At 41.6% G+C, this 10,977-nt stretch overlaps 3 protein-coding genes across 5 annotated transcripts; 2 read left to right on the forward strand and 1 right to left on the reverse strand.

Annotated features, from left to right (window-relative positions):
- The first annotated feature begins 112 nt into the window (after positions 1-112).
- On the forward strand, positions 113-7,744 carry LOC115744816 (dihydrofolate synthetase). 3 transcript variants are annotated; one of them, XM_048282694.1, is made up of 12 exons: positions 113-258; positions 2,985-3,268; positions 3,650-3,747; positions 3,849-3,999; positions 4,551-4,613; positions 4,762-4,923; positions 5,479-5,670; positions 5,765-5,864; positions 6,419-6,550; positions 6,713-6,739; positions 6,940-7,071; positions 7,304-7,744. In XM_048282694.1, exons 2-12 carry the CDS (start codon positions 2,996-2,998, stop codon positions 7,657-7,659), a joined length of 1,686 nt encoding a protein of 561 aa, XP_048138651.1. In that variant the 5' UTR covers positions 113-258; positions 2,985-2,995; the 3' UTR covers positions 7,660-7,744. The 3 variants fall into 3 exon arrangements, with proteins under 3 accessions (XP_048138651.1, XP_030536061.1, XP_048138652.1); XM_048282695.1 differs by lacking the exon at positions 113-258 and adding an exon at positions 2,497-2,633; XM_030680201.2 differs by lacking the exon at positions 6,713-6,739.
- Positions 281-2,236, forward strand: LOC125312463 (pentatricopeptide repeat-containing protein At2g20540-like). The gene has a single exon (XM_048282696.1). It carries the CDS (start codon positions 614-616, stop codon positions 2,216-2,218), a length of 1,605 nt encoding a protein of 534 aa, XP_048138653.1. The 5' UTR covers positions 281-613; the 3' UTR covers positions 2,219-2,236.
- Positions 7,745-8,649: 905 nt separating the features above from the next.
- Positions 8,650-10,763, reverse strand: LOC115744882 (probable WRKY transcription factor 53). Its single transcript, XM_030680284.2, has 3 exons — positions 10,274-10,763; positions 10,013-10,141; positions 8,650-9,564 (listed from the first exon to the last, which is right to left on the reverse strand). The coding sequence occupies exons 1-3, from the start codon at positions 10,600-10,602 to the stop codon at positions 8,961-8,963; spliced, it is 1,062 nt and encodes a 353-aa protein (XP_030536144.1). The 5' UTR covers positions 10,603-10,763; the 3' UTR covers positions 8,650-8,960.
- Positions 10,764-10,977: the final 214 nt, after the last annotated feature.

A 10,977-nucleotide genomic window follows, 5' to 3' on the forward strand; every position in this document is an offset into this window, starting at 1 on the left:
TTTAATATTTTACTGTTTAATTCATTCTAATCTAAATTAACTCCAATCATCTTGGATATGACAAGAGAAATTAACTTATCATCATCATTATTATTATTATTATTATTATTATTCAATCCGCATTCTTATCTTGACGACCAACGTTGAACGTCACTCAAACTTGCAGTTTACACCCAAAATCCTCGGAATCTCTCACACAAACTCTGCTCTTCCATTGAAACAGAACTCATGGTCCGTTCAATCTCTGACTGATAAAAGGTACGCAAAACTTTGATCTCCATTTTTTCTTTTCCTTCGTCATTTGGGAAAGGAAGATTTCACGATGTAATGGAAATGCGAAATTGTAAATTTCCGATCTTGCGGTTCATTGAAACGATTCCGCCGTTTCTCTGTTGTTATTGCCGCTCTTCGTTCCCTCAATGCGGTAGCTCATGCTAGGTGCTCGATGAAATGTTTCCGAAGAGTCGGGTTTGTTTTGTTGACCGGTACTTTTGGCAGAGCATGCTTTCCCATTCTGTATAAATGCGATCCCTAGGTGGATATTGGGTCGTAATGGTTGAGCCTGAATTCGGGTTTTGCTTTCGAGACAAATCATGATCGATGTCCTTTGCCAATGCTCGTGTTGATGCTATATCTCACAGGGAACTGGTTGAGACAGCTCATGTCTAGCGCTAGCAGGAGGAGATGCCTCCTGCTTTTGGAGAAATGCAAGACCATGCGACACTTGAGAGAAGCTCATGGACAGGTGATCGCATGTGGGCTTGGGGGTAACAGCTTTGCACTAAGCAGACTCGTAGCTTTTTGTGCAGACCCCCGTCATGGAAGCCTTCATTATGCATGGGAACTTTTCCAACGGATTCAAATGCCCACCATCTGTATCTACAACACCATTATCAAAGCTTTCTTGCTCAATAACGAATTTTTCAGTACCATGAGCATGTACAATAGGTTGTTGATAAGCGGTTTTTGTCCCGATAATTACACAATTCCTTATGTACTGAAGGCTTGTGCAAAGCTGCATGACCATTATCTAGGAGATTCTGTTCACGGGCATGGGTTAAAACTGGGACTTCTGTCAGATATTTTTGTGGGCAATAGCTTGGTCTCTATGTACTGTGAGCATAAACTTATGAGAGCAGCGAGAAAGGTGTTTGATGAAATTCCTAGGCGGTGTGTTATTTCATGGACGATAATGATTTCTGCATATTCAAAAGTGGGAGATGTGGATAGTGCAAGGGTGTTGTTTGATGAGGTTACTGAGAAGGATAAAGGGATATGGGGTGCTATGATTTCTGGATATGTACAGAATGGTTGTTTCAAGGAAGGACTGTACATGTTTCGCTTGATGCAGTTGAATGGTGTTGAGCCTGATGAGTCGGTGCTGGTTAGCACACTCTCTGCTTGCGCTCACTTGGGGGCTCTGGATACTGGTATTTGGATTCACAGGTTTGTCAACCGGTTTTGGTTGACGTTGAGTTCTCGACTGTGTACCGGTCTCATAGATATGTATGCCAAATGTGGGTATATAGACATAGCCAAGAAACTGTTTGATGCAATGCCAGAAAAAGATAATATTTGCTGGAATGCTATGATTTCGGGTTATGCAGTTAATGGCCATGGAGTGAGTGCACTCAAGCTGTTTACAGAGATGGAGAATGGTGGCGTTCGACCAGATGACATCACATTCATATCCATCTTCACTGCATGCAACCATTCAGGTTTGCCACGTGAAGGTCTGAGGCTGTTGTATAAAATGTTGACAGAGTACAAAATTGAGCCTAAGAGTGAACACTATGGTTGCTTAGTTGACCTCCTCTGCCAAGCAGGGTATCTGGAAGTTGCAAAGGAAACACTCCTGAAAGTTCCAAGGAGTGGCCCGTTTGAAGAAGCTATTGCTTGGAGAGCTTTACTTCAAGCTTGCTGTAAGCAAGGAAACTCACAGATGGCTGAGTTTGCAGCTGAGAGACTTGTGCAGCTGGAATGTCACAGTGGAGCATACGTTCTACTTTCTAACTTATATGCTGTTGCTGGAAAGCAAGATGAAGTTCGAAGAATAAGAAAGTTGATGACAAGCAGAGGAGTTTACAAGGCACCTGGTTGCAGCTCACTTCAACTTAATGGGGATGTTTATGAATTCATAGCTGGAGAGAAAACACACCCTGAGATGAGTAGGATATATAGTACTTTGGACAAGTTGAATAAGCAGTTGGACTGCTGAAGGTTGCAGCCCTTTTCCTGTATCCATTCTACCATCTGCAGTGGAAAGAATGGTTTAACCCTCACGTGGTTTTAGTGTACCACTTTGAAGATAGCATAGCAACAAGATGATGTCCCAGAAGGAGTTGAACTACACAGTAACAGTGTTTTGACCTTGGGACAGTTTCACAAAATGAGAAATCTTGTTCCTAAACCCTTTGACATGTTCACAAGTTGAAGCATGAAATGCTCCATGGAGAATTTGCTCTTCGATAGAAGGCTAACGAAAGCTTGAGATGTGTGGGACAATAGGGAAGTTATCGACATTGGATGGACAGAGCGCTTTGGAGATTGCAGTTTTAGCAAGATTGAGATAGACTTGTTTGATGTGGCTTTGGATACAAATGACTCATGAAGAACCTATATACTTGTGGAAGGTGCTGGAGGGATTTCTTTTGTTTAGACTCCAGGATGACTCAAATACTTCTATTTGAATCGAACATATTATCATATTATGACACTCCAATTTTACAGTCTCTCTTAAATGTCTGTTGTCTCACTTACCTGGCATTTGAAAACTTCAATGCGATAATAATCTGTGACTTATGTTTGACCTCGCCCCTCTCTCCAGCCCTCTCTCTCTCTCTCTGAAATAAGTGCATTTGGTTTTGAGATGACTGATGCATGTTTTCTCTGGTAATTAGATGACTGATAATTTTGAACCAGTGGTATAGTAAAGAATTTGCAGTGTCTAGTTCTTGATCTCTCTTTTCTTTGGTGGGATACAGGAACCAAAGAAATGCAGTTTTTGAAGCTCATCAGCTCGAGCCCTGCCTTTTCTCTCAGAAAATCATTCTATAACAAGCAGTGGTTTTTACCATTTACACAAGGGCCTTCTTTATCCTCAGGGGATGTGGAAATGAGGGAACTTGTTGAATATCTAGATTCGCTCAAGAACTATGAAAAATCAGGAGTGCCAAAAGGTGCAGGCACGGATTCGGATGACGGGTTTGATCTTGGTCGGATGAGAAGGTTGATGGGTCGTTTGGGGAATCCTGATTCAAGGTTCAAGGTTTGCTCTTTGCTCAAATTCTTTTTCATTGTTCTTCTAATTGAGCCTCTTTCTTTGTTTACAAAAATGTATTTTGACCCATGAGAAGTTCAAGAACTTAGATTTAACCCCAGCTGGTTAATGCAACATAATCTTTGTTACTTTATAATTGGTTTATTTGTGTTATTACGACTGAATTTGTTTCAGTCGTTTGCGTGTGAAAAGTACACTTATTGGACTCCTTTTTTGTCTGTCTGATCATTGGATCGATGAAGTAGTTTCAGTTTTCATTTCTGAGACATCCTTGTAGAGGTATCTGTTTATCTTGCATGCTTTATTGCTTCTCTGTATCTCTCTAATCTGTGTATGTCTTCATGTTACTCTCTCCTAACAACCGCATAGGCTGTGCACATTGCTGGGACGAAGGGGAAAGGATCTACTGCAGCATTTCTTGTGAACATCTTAAATGCAGAAGGATATGCCGTGGGTTGTTATACTAGGTGTTGTGTTATAACATCTATTGACTTTCTTATATTTCCTTTTCTTTGGTTGCTTTCTCATTGTCTCCTTCCTTGTGACTGGCAATATGTTCTGGTTGCAGCCCGCATATTCTGTCAATCAGAGAACGCATGTTGGTGGGAAATCCAGCCAAGCCTGTGCCAGCAGAGAAACTAGATTACCTATTCCACCAGATAAAAGACATTCTTGATGAGTCAATAGTACTTGAAAATGGTTGCCTGAGCCATTTTGAGGTATGCTGGCCTATTTCTCAGAAACAACACCTTGTTGACTATTTTAAGAGCTTGTCTTCGTGAGTTTTTCCCGTAGCTGCTGCATACAAATACTAGTGACGAACAATGAACCACCTTAGTGGGCCATAAATATGAATGAATCAAACAGGCAAAGAGAGTTTTGCCTGTTTGGTTCTCTCTCTAACTTGTCTTCCTTTTTTCCCCTCTTTTATCCCTTTTGTCCTCTTTTATCTTTTTGTTGCACTAATTATGCATTTGAGTTCCAAGTGTGAGTTTTGCAGTTGAATTAGGTTGGGAGATCCACTGCACTTCCTTCCTTTCTTTTTTTTTTTTTATAAATAACAGCTCATAATATTCGCTGACAAAGATAACTCCATCAACAGCATGCATCGTTTTGTCTGAAAGCTTGTCGACTTTTGGTCTTTCTTGTCTATTAAAATCTTTTTTGAGGGATTGCACTGGTATGGGTGCAATCTGTTTGCAAATGCAGCAACATGCACCCTTTTCTTATTGAATGATCTTTTTCATACTGATGAACCAATATATTTCAGGTTCTTACTGCTGTGGCATTCACGCTCTTTTCCCAAGAGAATGTTGATCTGGCAGTTATTGAGGTTGATTTTACTAATTATTAGATCTCTTTTCCATGGCTTTACACTATTCTTTTCACCAGTTTCCCTACGAATTCTCTTGTCATCCTTATTCATGACTGAAAACTTGGAAAATGGATACAATAGTGATGTCCTTTTCTTATGTAAACAGGCCGGCCTGGGAGGTGCTCGAGATGCTACAAATGTTATTCCTAGTTCTGGGCTCCTTGCATCAGTCATAACAACAATAGGCAAGGAACATATGGATGCTCTTGGAGGTTCTTTGGAAAGTATAGCAATGGCAAAATCTGGGATCGTTAAGCATGGCCGTCCAGTTAGGTTGTCTTGCTGCTTATTTGCATGACACGTTTGTAACTACCTCCATGTTCGCTTGAATGTCCTTCAAAACTGTAACACTTTCTGCTTTAATTTTGGTTGAAAATTTGAAAGGAACTCTTCATTAATCTAATCTTGCTGGAAAAGCAACAAGTGGACATGGACTGCTTGCTGTATTGTTCTTTTTCACCTTTGAGCAGTCACATAAAAAGAAGCCGGTTGCGCAAGTACAGCCACTATGTCCCATGGCAACTGGACTTTTCTGGATCTCCTTCAAATTAATGCATGCATCTTTTATGAAACCTTTAACCATTTAATACTGCTGAACTAGATGAAGATGTCAGATTCGTATAGAGCATAAGAGCTCTTAGAATGACATTGGTAACTAATGGTCCCGAGACCCACTTGTCTATATTGAGGTCGCTGGACTCACTTTCTGGTCGAGTGACTGCTTAAGATAGAATAAACCTTGTATAAAGTTTGTTATCTTGTGCAATGTTCTTATAATCAGCTTAGCCGTGCTCTTAATTCTGACATGTGATCACAATCTCAGTTGGTGCTGGGCGGACCATTTGTTCCACAAATTGAGCACATTCTTCGTGATAAAGCTTCAGTAATGAATTCGTCAGTGGTCTTAGCATCTGATGCTGGGAAAAGAAGTGTTATAAAAAGCATTTGCTTTCTCAATGGTAGGCCTTGTCAGCATTGTGACGTTGTCTTAGAAGTTGAGAGGGACTTGCAGCTGGTATGACCTTATTAGAAATCTCTGAATAGTCTCTGATCACTACATTTTGAGGTATTGGGAGATTTCATGGAGACATGTCGTTTGGATCATGCAGTCTACTAATTTGTTGGATGTAAGGATGTCCATGCTCGGGGGCCACCAGCTTCAGAATGCAGTAACAGCCACATGCACCGCACTCTGCCTTCGTGACATGGGTACTAGCAATTACCAATGTTTCATTGGGTTGATTTTCCATGATTGTCTTTGCCGTCGTGGTCATTATTGCTGTATGATTTTGTTGCAAGGTTCTATGCTAATGTATTGATGCATATTGTGCTCAAGTATAAGTCTTTTTTAAGGCTCATCTTCAGTGATCTCCATTTTATATCATAGTTCTTTAGAAATGCTGAACTTGTGTCTTGAGAGAGCTTGATGCTCTTTCAAAAGTCAGAATCTTGCGTCTGCCTGTGTTTTTATGAGACGGAGCCCTCCTAGACAATTGAGCCCTCTGCATCACTTTGTGACTTCTGATTATTTCAGTCGGATCCGACACAAAATGACCATTTGTTCAATGCTTTATGTTGTTTCTTCCATGATGTTAGACACTTCATTGCTTCGTAGCACTTCTGTTGATCATTAAACATGTTGGTCCTGTCAGCTTTTTTCATTTTTTTTTTTTTTGGGTCATTTTGGTCCTGTCAGTTTAAGAATATGTAAAAATATCTTTTGTTTCTTCTTTTTAATTCGTGTCTTGTCTTCCTGACTGCAGGATGGACAGTCTCTGATCAATCCATAAGAGCTGGATTGGAGCATACCCAGTTGCTGGGAAGAAGCCAATTTCTTACGTTTTCAGAGGCCGAGGCACTGGGACTACCTGGAGCAGCAATACTGTTGGATGGAGGTATTGTGGTACTCAATTGCATTTTTTTTTTTGGTCGGAACTCAAATGAATATTCAGTACCTACTCTTTTCACATGACTCATTTCTGACAAACCAATAAAAAAAAAGGCTGTCTTTCCTTCTATGTTGGTAGTATTATGACTTTAATTTATTCATACTGCAGATATCTCTTTATTGAGACTTGAGAGAGGCGCATGCATCTATAATTTGCCATGACTTTAGTATCCATATTTTCGAGGGGATCAATATCTGGCATTGTGCGTTTTCACATGTACTTCTGCCATAATTGGTGTGTGTGTGTGTTTTTTTTGTGTTGTCCTAATATGTGTTTGCTTAGTAGATCATTGACAGATTTCGTGAATCTTGTAATTGATTCTGTACTGTTCTCAGCGCACACCAAAGAATCTGCTAGAGCTTTGGTTGATACTATCAAAATGACCTTTCCTGATGCGCCATTGGCCCTCATCGTTGCAATGGCTAGGGACAAAGACCATGCAGCCTTTGCAAAAGAGTTGCTTTCCGGTAATTTCTGGTTAAAGTATGCTTGACCCACTTTTAATCTTATCACTGATCTAAGTGTAGCAAATTAGAAATTGAGATCAATAGCTGCCGGCAACAATCAACAATTCCATCAATCCTGTTAGTTATGGTCTGTATGTCTAGTGCAACCTCTCATTGTAGGTCGTGCTTCATTTCTATGCCTTCTCTTTGAGTGCATCTAGCACACCAAAAGATACGCTGTGCCATTTTTCAGGTGCGAGATTAGAAGCTGTCGTCTTGACAGAGGTTGATATTGCCGGGGGCAATGCTCGTACGACTCCCTCGACTTTGTTACGAGATTGCTGGATTCAAGAATCTGAAAGAATGGGCATTGCGGTTCTTCACGATAAAATGCCTGAATATCAAGAATCATTTGGGGATGGATCGGAGTGCTCTTTGATCGGGATGGAAGATAAAGTCATAGTAACTGCTGCTGACGGTTCATTGGCTGATTCTCTGCATGCTGCAAATAGATTTCTGAAGAGAAAAGCCCGAAAGGAACCGGCTCTTCTTGTGGTTACTGGATCTCTGCACATGGTGACGTCAGCATTGCTTTCTCTCCGTGGTTGAGTTGTTCTTTTATGAGCTCTTTATCTGTTGTTTGTATCAGTAATTGAATAAATGTTGCCAATGGAAATCGATTAATTCTATTTCATCATGGCATGCGAGAGTACGCTGTATTTTCATTTTTGCGACTCGGGGACTGGTCGGCGCATATATTCTTCCTCCGGATCGACCGAATTCTGATCGTTTCTCTTTCGCCTGTGGACCTTTTCTAGAGGCATAATCATGCGTGAAATTCACCTCATGTTTCCAGTTTTGAATAGCTGGCCTTTTGTTGGGTTCTCTGAGTAGCCACCTGAAACAGTAATATCAGTTCGGCCAACATATACTTGCTTAAGAAATCATTGATGGCTCATAACTTGATCATAAGAACACGTATTTGGTCGAAATCTCGGTATACAGTGTTTCTTTGAAAGAATACTTGAATATTGGGATAGTTGCATTGGAAGCCTTAAAACTTGTTAGGAAAGTACAATTGAATCCTAAACATTTTAAAAAATGCAATCAAGTCTTAAAATTTATTATGAAAGTACAATCAAGTCTTAGATTTTTCGAAAGGTGTAATCAACTTTTAAAACTTGTTACAAAAGTGTAATCAAGTTCTTGAAACTTTCAAAAAGTGCAATCAAAGGAAGGATTTGATTTCATCAATTTGACAAACTTGATTGCACCTTTTGAAAGTTTTAGAATACAATTTTATTTTCGTGACAAGTTTTAAGACTTCCAACTCATTTATTTCCTTGATTTTTTTTTCCTACAAATGGTTATTATGCATCTTTAAGTGGTTAAACGACAATCTAACTCTCGACGAACTGTTACTCAGAAATTGTAGAAGCATTCGCATTGTATAGTATAGGAGTAACATGTTACGTGCTGGCTATAATCCACACTGAATTCTACGGAAAAAAAAGATATGATTTTGGCTCGAGGGATGCAATTGTGTTCACATGTATTGCTGCATGTTGCTTCCCTACGTACGTCAGGCCAAGTACTACATCAGGGACAGAAAAACTATGTAAAACATTCAAATCTTTTTATTCTTGATGAGCTGAATACAATCACGTAACATGAGCAATCGATATCGCAGGAAGCGAAAACTTAAAAATGAAGAGTTTCCTATACTATCCGTCGACCGAGTAATTAGGATTGATGAAGTATAATTAGAGAAGAGCAAGGAGACATCAATCTGTCTAGCTTTCCTTGCTGCCTAAGCTATAACCTGGAAAAAGCAAACGCCTAAAGTTCAAACCTATAACTATAACTCTTGATATTACCACAGTGTTTCCTAGATTGTTTGGGTTCAAAATCTAGGGAAAGAATCCGGTGCTGTCAAAGGAAATGTCCTCATTAGCGAACTCCATGCCGCGAGGCGGAAGATCTGAATCCAAATGTGCTGTTGCTCGAGAGTTGTTCCCTGAAGTAGCGGCTGAGACAATCATAGCGAGCTCGGATTCTGTAGAGCCTAAATTCGGGCCGGCCTGGAAGGAAGATAGGAAATGAGAGGTACTAGAGAAATGGCTGCTGTTACTCATGACGCCGAAGATATTATCCGAGGCGGAAGGGAAGCCGAACATGGAAGAAGATTGGTTGTGATCGTCATTGTTGGAGTCCAAGTTCTGAGTTATGACTGCGAGGTCTCCACGGAAGTCGAAGGCAACGTCTTGCGACTGCGTTTGGTTTTGTTCAGGTTGGGGTTGTATGATTTGGAGAGGGGGGCCGTCGAGGGAGGCACTGGACCCGGTTTGATTTTCAGGCAGCGGAAAAGGAGGGACGACGGCGGCAGGGGGGTGATTGCACGTGTGCCGTCCGCGGTATGTGATCTCGAAGACGGTGGGGTCGTCGTCGGATCTTTGCACTTGCTTGGTAGCCAGACAACCTTGGACATTCCGATGGCTGCACCTATAGTAGCCCCTGAACGTGAAGTGTGGGAAAATCATCAGTGAGAGCTAGATATAGAGGCCAAAGAAACATAACGAAACTTGTGAGCGCCCATGGCCGAGCTACTTCGAATGTGTTCAATTATAGGTCGAACTTTAGTAGGCTAAGGCAGAGAAGCGGGATGGTGACGTGAAAAGCTGCCGAACAAAACGAGCCGTCGATAGCCTAAAGCTTTCTTAGGCGATCGCGACGTCGATAACAAAACGAGCCGTCGATAACCGAAAGCCTTCTAGCCCTTCCTTCTTAATGTTTTCAAGGATGTGGCTCCTGTAACACCTTGGGATGATATTGCAGCAGGAGTGAGAAAGGCAAGATGAGAAGGTGTTTACTTTGAACAAAGGGAATAATGTTCTAGTGAATCTTTTGTGGTGATACAGCTTCAAGACCTGAGAACTAGAGAATCGATCGTCGCTAAACTCACCGCGGATACTTGGCTCCAAGAATGTCCTTCTGACCATACTTCCTCCAACTGAATCCATCATCGAGCGGCCCTTCGAGTTCGGAGCCTGGGGCGACCCTGACCTGCTTTGTCCAACGCTGTATCGCCTTTCTGCAACACGTTCGGTTGGCATCGCGAAATCAGGCAACAATCATGTCCACATGCAGACATCAAGGACATAGCCATGCATGCAACAACGGAAAAAAAAAGAAAAAAATCCCATGATCAACTTCAGTTGTTTACCTCTTCCTCTGAGTAGAACCGTCGTTAAGATCCCGGTCTGAGTCTCCTCCGCTCATCGGGCTCCCACCGAGCGATGGGGGCGACTCGGACAACCGGCGCAGGCACCCTCCGACTGGAGGCTCCGCATTGAGCATGGACAGCGCCTTATCATATGAGGACAGGATCCTGTGGATGAGCATTTCATGGGTTTGATCACGCGACGAAGAAGAAGAAGAAGAAGATGATGAAACGGGTAAATGGAGTTGGTCCTGGAGTTGCTTGGTGAGCTCTTTGCCCTGTATCAGCTCATTCAGCAAGTTCATCTTTTCCCAATCTCCCATATTCTCCATGACTTAAAAAAAAAAAAAGAACACTCTCAACGAGACTCTCGAAAGACGACTCGGTTTTCAGAGCTGTTTCTGATGCGCAAAAAGCTACAGTAGCATCGGAGATCAGATGCTCTTCGAGCAAGACCTCGAGCAACGAAATCTGGTGATGGGTTTCTCGTAAAGTACAAAGACTCTGAGATTGGTGGGAGCTTAAATCAGAACCGGGTCGGTCTAGACAGATCTGAGAAAGAGAGACAGAACTTTCGCGTCTTGAATGGGGTTCAGAAGAAGAAGGAAGATCCAAGAAACATCAGAAGACAAGCGACGCCCTGAGGAAGGAGGGAGATGGTGGCCATGGCTGGTCAATATTTATACGAAATCCATCCTTTCCGATTT

Source organism: Rhodamnia argentea, chromosome 7 (genome assembly GCF_020921035.1).
Source record: "Rhodamnia argentea isolate NSW1041297 chromosome 7, ASM2092103v1, whole genome shotgun sequence".
Taxonomy (NCBI): domain Eukaryota; kingdom Viridiplantae; phylum Streptophyta; class Magnoliopsida; order Myrtales; family Myrtaceae; genus Rhodamnia; species Rhodamnia argentea.